General features: G+C 42.0%; 1 protein-coding gene across 1 annotated transcript; it reads right to left on the bottom strand.

Annotated features, from left to right (window-relative positions):
• Nucleotides 1-6581: 6581 nt before the first annotated feature.
• LOC148819808 (uncharacterized) lies at nt 6582-10396 on the bottom strand. Its single transcript, XM_088934069.1, has 4 exons — nt 10312-10396; nt 8238-8338; nt 8038-8151; nt 6582-7929 (listed from the first exon to the last, which is right to left on the bottom strand). Exons 1-4 carry the CDS (start codon nt 10352-10354, stop codon nt 7648-7650), a joined length of 540 nt encoding a protein of 179 aa, XP_088790195.1. The 5' UTR covers nt 10355-10396; the 3' UTR covers nt 6582-7647.
• Between the last annotated feature and the right edge of the window lie 369 nt (nt 10397-10765).

The following is a 10765-nucleotide window of genomic DNA, read 5'->3' as shown; positions in this document are numbered from 1 at the left end:
GCCCACGGGGAGATAGCGCTCCAGGCGTTCCTCTGGGCCCTGGCGCCGACTGAGGTGCAGAGCCACGTGATGCTGGCCGCGCCAGTCCTCTTGGAGCAGGCCCTGGCTTTGGCTGAGCAGGCTGATGCCGTATTCGAGGAGACCGGTGGGCACCAACGGAGGGGCGCACGGGGAATCAGATGGGGAGGAGGAGACGCCCAGCGCGGTGATGCTGGGGGAGCGACGATGGCTGGTCATCTGCCACCGCTGTGGGGAGAGGGGACACATCGCACAGGAGTACCGGGCGCTGGAGCACCGGGGACTCCGGAGGCCATCCGGAAACGGGAGCGGGGTGGCCTAAAGAGGGGAAGCCTGCCCTTGAGCGACTCTACCCCCACTCCAGAAAGCCAGAAGGAGCGCTTCACCCCACCTGCTGCCGTGGGAAGGGTTGGCCACAGCCGGGGCTTATTTCTTCCCTGCCTCATCGAGGGCAGACCCTGCCAAGCCCTCGTCGACACCGGTTCGACCATCACCCTGCCAGGCCTGGTGTCCTGCCGGGCACCGAGGCAGCAGGACCACCAGGGCGCTCACCGTGCACTTTGGGGCTGCGAGGGTGAAACACCCCTTCTACCTTGCCCCAATCCGTGAGGACTGTATCCTGGGGTTGGACTGGTTGCAGCAGGTGGGAGGTTGCCTTGACTTGGGCCGGCGAGAGTTGGTGGGACAGGGGAACAAATCAGTTTCGCAGTGGATGGGGTGGGAGGTGTCCGGGGTGTGTGGGATGACCGGAGCGGGAAGGGGAGGTGGCAGCGGCGTGCGTCGCCTGGGCCTGCCAGAGCCGCAGGTTTCGGGGTGAGCGTGCCAGAGCTGACTCCCAGTACGGTGAGATAAGCTTGCCCCTACCCGAAGTCTGTAAGGCACTCTGTGCACTGTGGGAGGCCTTGGAGGTGAGGGACGGGGTGCTGCGCCGGGGGTGGCAGGTGTCCTCCAGTGGCGAGGTCACTGTTTGGCAGCCTCCGGCTGGCCATGCACCGCTTGGAGAACTGCCCCACAGAGCGACCGTAACACCACAAACTGCCACCTGACCTCACCACTGGAGGGTACCCACCACCCCCGGCGCAGCACCCCGTCCCTCACACCCAAGTCAAGGCAACAACCCACCTGCTGCAACCAGTCCAATCCCAGGATACAGTCCACACGGACTGGGGCACAGTAGAAGGGGTGTTTCACCCTCGCAGCCCCAAAGTGCACGGTGAGCGCCCTGGGGGTCCGGCTGCCTCGGTGCCCGGCAGGACACCAGGCCGCAGCAGGGTGATGGTCGAACCAGTGTCGACGAGGGCCTGGCACGGTCTGCCCTCCGTGAGGCAGGGAAGGAATAAGCCAACTCTTCCCACAGCAGGCAGGGTGAAGCGCTCCTTGCTTAGAATAGCAATATTATGGAAAATAATTAAAAGTTGAAACAGTATCAACTAAACTCCATTAATATAAGTATCGAGTGGTATTAAATAAATACAGCTTTTTAGTATAGATTACAATTTTCTAAAATGTATTTAAAAAATAAAAACGATTACTAATCTAATCTTTCCACGTTTGATCCCAAAATCCCAAGAAAAATAAATCTAAACGGGGAGAAAGCTATGCTGAAAGTTTATTAATATACTTAGAAGACAAAGTAAAAAAAGTTTACTTTGAAAAAAAAAATGACACAATAAACATAATAACCATAATAACGACCAACCAACAAAAACAACCATATAAACATAATACCAACCAAAAACATAGATAACAACCACAATACAAAATCAAATATATCAAACCATTAAAGCAAAACTGTCCTCCAATTCTCAACAAATCTCAATATCTTGTACGAATTATTCATAATACAAACCAAAAATAGCCCGCAAACTCTCTCAAATTCCTCCAATTATCATAATCCCGCCCCTTATGCAAAACCAAACCCTCCTCCCATCCCAGTTTATCCTCTTTATCATAAACAAAATCCACCTCAATTTTCAACGTAAAGCATTAATGTTCACAAACAGCCAGAACATGTAACTCCACATTCCCAAATAGACCTCATTTCCATAGCCCCGCCCCTTATACAAAACCAACATCCCTCCCCTGTTCTCTCTCTCCCCTGGCGTTTGTAATCGTTTTTATTTTTAAATAAATTTTAGCAAAGTCATGTATTTTAAAAATCTTAAGATTTCTATATTTATGTCTTTATTTAGTGGTTTCATTAGTGACAAAGGCTAAACTTTCTTGGAAAAATGTCTTTTATGTAAACCATGTTTGCTATTAATTCATTTAGGGCTAGAATATGTTCATTGTCTTCCAATGAAAGAAGAGTTCCTTTCGCCGTAGTCGGGTTGACATTAGAAGCTTGCCACGCCCGGACTGTTACACCAACGCATTAGCATGTTAAAGCGATTTCATTGAGGAGCCTAGCTTTCTTAACTAGTAAGTACTGTACTTACTGGGTGGTTTTGGAGGGGGGGAGGTGTCTTTCGCTGGAAATCTCGCCCCCTTCTACTTTGAAAATACCTGTGAAACCGGTTTAATTTGTCACAGCCAGCACTCCCGCAGAGAGGGGGGTTGTACTTGCAGTGTATCGGTATACAGTAGATGGGAAAGCCAGAGCCGACCGCAACGCCGCCCACGTGTTATGCTCTTCGTTAATGTCTAAGCCGGAACACATCATTATATCTCATTTTGTATTTCTTTTAAAAAAAATCGTTTGCCCAGCCTATCAGTATTGTTGTTATTGTTTTTATCCTGTAAAGCGCTTTGAGGAGCCACCTTTAAAGGCGCCATATACAATAAAGTTCATTATTATTACTATTGTTAATTTCCTGGACAGAGAGGTGAACATTATTACACAGAAGACAAAGATAGCGATTTACGTTGCATTGTGCATTGTGCTGCTGTAATACAGTTTTAAATAATTAAAAGTCTAAACAGTATCAGCTTTATTTATGGGTTTTAAATAAAGGCGATTTAAACGCAATTTAAATCAATATAAATGTTTATATTGTAACGCATAGGTGACTATTCATTGTTATTAAAATGACAAACTGTAAGCACGGGAATAAAGCTGTGCTTTATTTCTGAAACCCTTTATTTATGTCCTGTTTTAATTCAGGAAAGGGTCAACTATATTTATATTTATATATATATTTTTAATACAGTAATACTACCAGCTATATAAATACACCTCGAACTGTAATACAGTTTAAAATGATTAAAAGTCTAAACAGTATACAACTTGAATCCTTATCTCTATTAATATAACTATCAAGTGGTATTAAATAAATACAACTTTTTTGTATAGATGACACTTTTCTAAAATTTATTAAAACGTGATTACAATCTAATCTTTCCACGTGCAATCCCAAGAGGAAGTACAATATGCTCCTGCTCTTTGTTTAACAATGGTATGAAAAATAAATCTAAATGGTGAGAAAGTTATGCTTAAAGTTAATTAAGTGACTTAGAAGACAAAGATAACGATTTACATTGCATTGTCAGATTGTGAATCAAAAAGGCATTTAATTAAGCACGCGTTTGCAATTTTAATCAAAATTGGGGTAATTTGGTTAGACCATTAGACATGCAATACACTTCCTTGTGATCATCATAGAAACTTAGCGTAAGTTGTAAGTTTTTTAAACTTTTTAATTAAACATTATAAATACTTGAATTTTGTAAACACAACACACATTTTGTACAGATACAGTACAATCACATTCTCCTGTCTTCCCGTGGTGTAAAACGAATTAGCAGGTGATTGAGTTAACAATGCATCACCCACTGAGAGGAATGTTCCTTTTTACAAGTGTAAAAAGAGGCGATATGTGTCTCCTCTATAACTCTTCAGTTTACAGAGAAATTCCACCAGACCCTAACAACATCATTATATCTCATTTTTGATTTCTTTTTTAAAAATTAAAAAAAAAATTGTTCACCCAGCCTACTGGTAGTGGGAGCACAGCTTGTCCTACAGACCATTTGAGCTACAGACCATGAAAAAAACAGAATTCACTTTTTTCTGTCTATTTTCTCACCTGCTGTGATTCGGGCACAGAAGAGTTAAAAAGAGATCAGACAGGCAGAGGGAAGGGGGAGGGGTGAAACTGTTACCTGTCCTGGATAAAGCGGTATGAAAATAGGTACATTTACACCTGTGAAAAGCATTCCAATTTTAATGTGATATGGAACATATTATTCATAATAAATGATCTTGGTCTTTAAACTGTAAACTGAACATTTATAGAGGAGACACATCATGTACCACCTCTTTTTACACTTGGAAGAACATTCCAATGTTAATGCGACACTGAAGATATTATTAATAATCTTTTAAATCTAAAGCTGTTAACTCTACTTCAAATCTATAAACAAGATCTACTACCTGGTGCAGTTTTTACAAAAAAATGTATTTTTAATTAATCAAATACCAGGTGTTTCGTGTTCTTCCTAAGACTGTTGAGCGCCGTGTCAAAATGTTTCCATATGAAAGGATTCATATGAAAGGCAGTGACGTCACCATCCTGAGGTGTGTGTGGCCTGAGCCACACAAGCACCAGCCAGCCTCAGGACAGGTTGTGTGACGTCACTGTGCTGGCAAGCTGGGTCACATAACCTGTAATGTCGGCTGTATGCGTTTTAATATATTTAGATCTTTAAATTAATGTCGTTATTAATTTCTTTAGCTTCAAAACATTGTCAAATAATATTCTTCTTGTGTATTCTTCTTCTTTCTCACCCACTGCATTTCGAGTGTTAATAAAATGTGTTTACAAAGAAAGTGGAATACAGTAATACTACCAGTTATATAAATACATATACAGTATTTAGATCCTTAAATTAATATCGTCATAATTTCTTAAGATATGTGATTCCATATTTTATTCCCTAAGAATTCGATTCTGAAAAGTATGAGTTTCTGTTACTGTAATAACAAGTGAAAGTATTGATGGAAAGTGGTAATCACTGTTGTAACAGAAAGAAAAAGGTTCTTGATCCCGAAATGAAGTAAAACAGATGAGTTTATTGCTTGCAAGGAACAATAAAGCCGAAGTCTTGTTTCCCGCAAGAAACAACAAAACCGAAGTATTGTTCCCCGTACTGGTACAAACTTTTGGGTTATATAGTGTCTTCTTCTCCGTTTCTGACGTCACTCGGTCTGATGGTAAAGAGGGGGGTTCATGGTATTTGGCCAGTTTACGATGTCCTGGCCAAATGGTCAGTTTAAGATTACACCCAGGGGGGTTCCTAGCTTGCATCTGCAATCCTTATTAGTTAACCCCCTTTCCTGCCATAAACCCCAGCTTGTGACTTAGAAGTCTAAACCGCATACAGAAAGGATTAAATTCAAACCCCCGTCTTCACATCTTTCTTCATCACTTAACTCACTTAACTTTGAACGTTTTGTGATATTTAGAAATACCAACAAATTCAATATAGTGTTGATAATATTGATTATCAGTAATAACAACAGTAGTAGCAGCTTCAAATTATTCATTGTTATTGACTTAGCTTCAAACAAAAAGTTTAAACAAAAACTTTAATTAAATCCCAGAAATCATGACATGCCCATTCACTTATTTTCCATTGTCACAGACTTATTAATAGTCCTTTAATTTTTTACATTGGAGTAATAAAGACGTTTAATAAGAACAAGCTCTGCTCCCTAGCTTGTAATCTCAAAAACTACATGGCTATATTTAACTACTATTATATTAGTTCAGGTGGGTAGCTGCGTCAGCATGCGTAGGCTGCAAAGGAACAACGTTCTTGTTCACAGCTCCCTTGACCGCCCTCAGCAACCATCCACACCAGGCACTTTCCCTTGCAACAGAGCTCGCTGTATCACCTGCAAGTATACATCCAACACCACACTCATTCAAGGCCCCTCAGGACAATTCCAGATCACCCAGATGGCATCTTGTACCTCCAGCAACCTTATTTACTGTATCTCTTGCAGTAAATGCCCAGCCATCTACATTGGAGAAACAGGAAGGAGACTCGGAGCGCTTCAGAGAACACGTCACGGCTGTGAAGATTAAAGATCTCTCCAAGCCCATTGTTTCTCATTTCACCTCTGACAGCCATGACCACTCTAATCTCTCCATCTGTGTCCTCAATTACGGTTTTCCGAACTCATACAGATGCAGCCATTCAAAACGCGTGGGGTATTTCGCGGTACACCGCGGTGGGCGTGTCACATCAAAACGCCTCCCCCCGGCCGGTCGGTCCGGCGCCTCAGGGTCCCAAAGCCCCAAGTTGGTGCATCCCTCGCTTTAGGTGTGTGAAAGTGTGTATTGGTTTGGAAGGGGACCATGTCTGCCGCGGGGTTGAGTGCGCTCTATTATAACCCTCGGAAATCGGGTAGTTACGGCGGCGCGGGGAGTCTGGTGCGGGCCGCGAGATCCCGGGGTGTGAGCAGCGCCAGCCGCGGCCGGGTGGTCGAGTGGTTGTCCGGCCAGGCTGCTTATACGCTGCACAAGCCGTGTCTCAAAAGCAGCAGGGGTGTAAGCACACACACACACACACTGACTGCGTAAAGTCTCGCGGAAAGAATTCGCAGGACAAACACCAAGTGAAATGTGAACCACTTTATTTCAACAGTGGGTTTTCAAACACAGAAACAGCGCAGCAGCACTTTTTACACAAGTTACAGACTCCAGTTTGCAAGTATGTGAAATGTGAACCGCTTTATTTCAACAGGGTTTTCAAACACTGAAATAACGCAGCAGCACTTTTTACACAAGTTACAGACTCCAGTTTGCAAGTATGTGAAATGTGAACCGCTTTATTTCAACAGGGGTTTTCAAACACTGAAACAACGCAGCACACATGCGTTACCGGCTCCTGTTTGCATTCAACAATTAAATGTTGGTGCGGAAAATTAGTTCGGTACGTGTAACCACCACCCCCACATTGCTGAGAAACTTTGCGGCATCTGAAAAAGCATTCATAACCCCCTTCCGCTCCCCGTGTCTAAAGCCATGCGAACCACACTGGGCGATCCGATCTAGCAGGGCAAAAAAATTTGCCTGCGTAATTAGCGGGATGGTGTTACCACAGGTTCTGTGCAAAACACGCTGTATTTTGGAATACACACTGTAGAACCCCCCAGGCTTCCTTTTCTGATCTGAAAACATCAGATCTGCAATAATTTCACTCAAGTTCTCGACATACACATCTATCTCTTTAACAAATTTAAGGACATTAACATTCGACTCTTTGTTTTGCATATCAAGCTTTGTAGAGAGAAGTGTGTAAAGCACTCTTAGTAAGAATTCAGACGTATACATTCAAAATTCTTCATTCTTTGGACGATGGCACACCCGGGTCTGTAAAACAGAGTGAAATCTGTATTCACATTTTACATAGATCTTTTTTTGCGTCTGTAAAAATAAGAATAGTGTTTCTTTTGCAACTCATCAAAAGTCACGTCTACTAATTTTTCATCCAGCTGTTCAAGGGTGGCGTGTACATGCTCGTATGGGGAGCGGTCCTCAATTATATTTTTTAGCAACTGTTTTATGCACCGCTCAGTGTCATTTGTAATGGTGTACGAACCCAGACAACGGGCGGTGTACAGAACAGCCGATATAATTCGGGCTAAACTGAGAGACTTATAAATTTCTAAAGCGGCAAACGTCACGTCTTCACACCCATCTGCGTAGCCGCCAGACAGGCATGTGTGACCCCGCTGCCCAGATGGTCAATCAAACAGGCCGGGCAGTCATCAACCAGGACCCCCTTTAAACAGTGTTTGAAGATGCAATAAACTACTGCTTTCACAATCTGGGGCATAACATCGGGCTCATTAGGGACATGGGCATCAGCTTTATTAACATTTGGGCGAACACACAAGCATAGACACGAGACATTCACTTGTGCCGGTAGGCTGAAGATTGACCCGTCCACATCTTCTTTATTCTATTAAAGGAAAAAGAAAAGGAAGGCTTAACAAAATAGACATGCTTTGTACCTAAAATATCGAGCATTTAACGCACTTTTGAGCTAAGGTTTTTCGTTAATATTTACCATTTGTAGCGTGGTATCATCGCTAGCACCCAGCTGTTCTTCAACATCTGGTACCCCAGCTGAACTCACACCCCCGCCGCTGTCACAGGGCGCAGAGGGTGGGGTCGGGTTTTGCTAAAAAGAAAGAAGTATTAAAATGACATACGCTAAGCACCGATACAACAATTCCACGATCAGAAAAAAATATTTTAGCCGCCTACCTCTTCACTTTGTAGAGTAGCGGACCCCGTTGTTTCTCCACACAAAGAAGCCATCTCAGCAGCTCCGCGGTGTCTGACAGCTCCAAGCACGCACTGCGACCCTGTCAGGCCAGAGCGTTTAAGAATATGCGCCAATGGTGTAACACGCCTACATAACACAAGACATTTTTCAATTGGTTGTGATGACCCCCCTGATTTATCGAGAGCGAAAAGTATTCACATATCAGTTTATAAGTTTTAAAGTATTAACACACAACGCAAACACAAATGATGTGTTTCACCAGAAAATAAATTTTAAACACGCGGGGTTGGTCTTAAAGTTTTTAAAATAACGTAATAAGACACAGTTTATTTTTAATAACACATTCGCGACAGCTTTTTCGAAAGTTTGAGATAAATTTCCACACAGCGCAAGCATAAAAGTCTTTAAGGTATTAACAGGCAACAAATGATGGGGTGTTGTTCTTCATACTTTAACGGATTGGTCCTAAAGTTTTAAAATTGTTTCCCAGTAGAGATAATTTGAGATGTTATTGGAGATGGGCGGTGTGTGTGGGGGATTAGTTAAAGGCTCTGGAATGCAGAGTGGGGGGGGGAACCCAGGGAAAGTTTACAAACATTTTAAATTCACGTAAAGTTTTCTAATTTACAAGCACCACATGTATTTCACGCAAAAATGTTCTTAACAGCGCAGCGCGAAAAAATAAAACCTCAAAACGTCAAGCTTGGTTTGTGAACACGTCCCTATAAAGAACAGATACATAATAAAAAACATTTTGCTTGATAATATTCTTAGCGGTCTGTTGGTGAATCAAACAAAGACACCGCGGCACATTTTCGCCACGTTTTAACAGCTATGAAATTTAGACACCGTTGTATGCCTTAAAATAATATAGATTTTAACATTATAACGATCTATATTCGCTTATCAGTTTATAAGTTTTAAACTTTTAAAGTATTAACACACAACACAAACACAAATGATGTGTTTGCCCATAAAAGAAATTTTAAACACGCGGGGTTGGTCGTAAAGTTTTTAAAATAACGTAATAAGACACAGTTTATTTTTAATAACACATTCGCGACAGCTTTTTCGAAAGTTTGAGATAAATTTCCACACAGCGCAAGCATAAAAGTCTTTAAGGTATTAACAGACAACAAATGATGGGGTGTTGTTCTTCATACTTTAACGGATTGGTCCTAAAGTTTTAAAATTGTTTCCCAGTAGAGATAATTTGAGATGTTATTGGAGACGGGCGGTGTGTGTGGGTGATTAGTTAAAGGCTCTGGAATGCAGAGTGGGGGGGGGAACCCAGGGAAAGTTTACAAACATTTTAAATTCACGTAAAGTTTTCTAATTTACAAGCACCACATGTATTTCATGCAAAAATGTTCTTAACAGCGCAGCGCGAAAAAATAAAACCTCAAAACGTCAAGCTTGGTTTGTGAACACGTCCCTATAAAGAACAGATACATAATAAAAAACATTTTGCTTGATAATATTCTTAGCGGTCTGTTGGTGAATCAAACAAAGACACCGTGGCACATTTTCAACACTTTTTCACAGCTATGAAATTTAGACACCGTTGTATGCCTTAAAATAATATAGATTTTAACATTATAACGGTCTAAAACGTTTTCTAAAATGTTTCTTAAAATAATTTCTACAGACCAGTACGTGCACCCCCAACGATACCTAAGATTAATGGTTTTATGGGGGGGCCATGTGTGTTTCTTAGAAGAGAATGTTTATCGGATTGAGTATAAGTACCAGCGGTTTAACAGGCGAAGTTTTGGCTGGATTCCAATTCCTACAGTCTCACGTTATCGCCTAACTCGTCAGAATGGATCACGCCGATCAATTACAACAGTCTGAAGATAGTCTATTTACAGATTTAACACTGTTCGACTTGATAGACGAAGACGAGGATTCCACGAATTTCAGCGGTATGTATATCTGGCTTATTGTGAGACAATTACAACGTCACGGTGCATGTCTCGTGTTAGCTATAGTTACAAAACGTTGTATAATATTTGTATACTAGGCAATATTGAATGATTATAATGGAATTACCGGGGAGTTGTGCCGTAATGTGGTCGTGACTGTGTGTATCCATTCATTTCCATTAGCCCCGAAAACCACAGCTGTAAAAAGACCAGTTTCGGCACAGCACAACACTGGTGAGTAATTACGACAATGTTTTGAATAACGCTTTACGACCATGTGAGTCTTAAAGACACAGGGGTATATACTCCACACCAAAACTCGTATGTGTCTATTCCGCAGACGCGGGCGAAGGGACAAGTCGCTACACATTTAAAAAACCTCATTTGGGGTTTGCATTACCAACCCAAAACCTTGTGGAGACACATGCAGATGTTCACGTCATACCAGACGGTGCTGGGGATATTATCGGATCGCCTGAGAGAAGAGGTCGGTATTATATAAAACATTCTTTTAGCATGGCCATTTAAACGTGTCTATAATAAAAATCCCCACCGTTTTTCTATTTTTTCACTAATGGTAT

Source organism: Atractosteus spatula, chromosome 15, assembly GCF_055471065.1.
Source record: "Atractosteus spatula isolate fAtrSpa1 chromosome 15, fAtrSpa1.hap1, whole genome shotgun sequence".
Taxonomy (NCBI): Eukaryota; Metazoa; Chordata; class Actinopteri; order Semionotiformes; family Lepisosteidae; genus Atractosteus; species Atractosteus spatula.
Note: the sequence above shows the minus strand (reverse complement) of the source record. Positions and strands in the feature narration are given on the sequence as shown.

Coding starts and splice junctions, on each gene's coding strand:
- LOC148819808 (XM_088934069.1), bottom strand. CDS start 10,354: ATGGATACACACAGTCACGACCACATTACGGCACAACTCCCCG. Junction 8,339..10,311: donor CATTACGGCACAACTCCCCG/GTAATTCCATTA, acceptor CTGGCCTGACAG/GGTCGCAGTGCGTGCTTGGA. Junction 7,930..8,037: donor ATGATACCACGCTACAAATG/GTAAATATTAAC, acceptor TTCCTTTAATAG/AATAAAGAAGATGTGGACGG.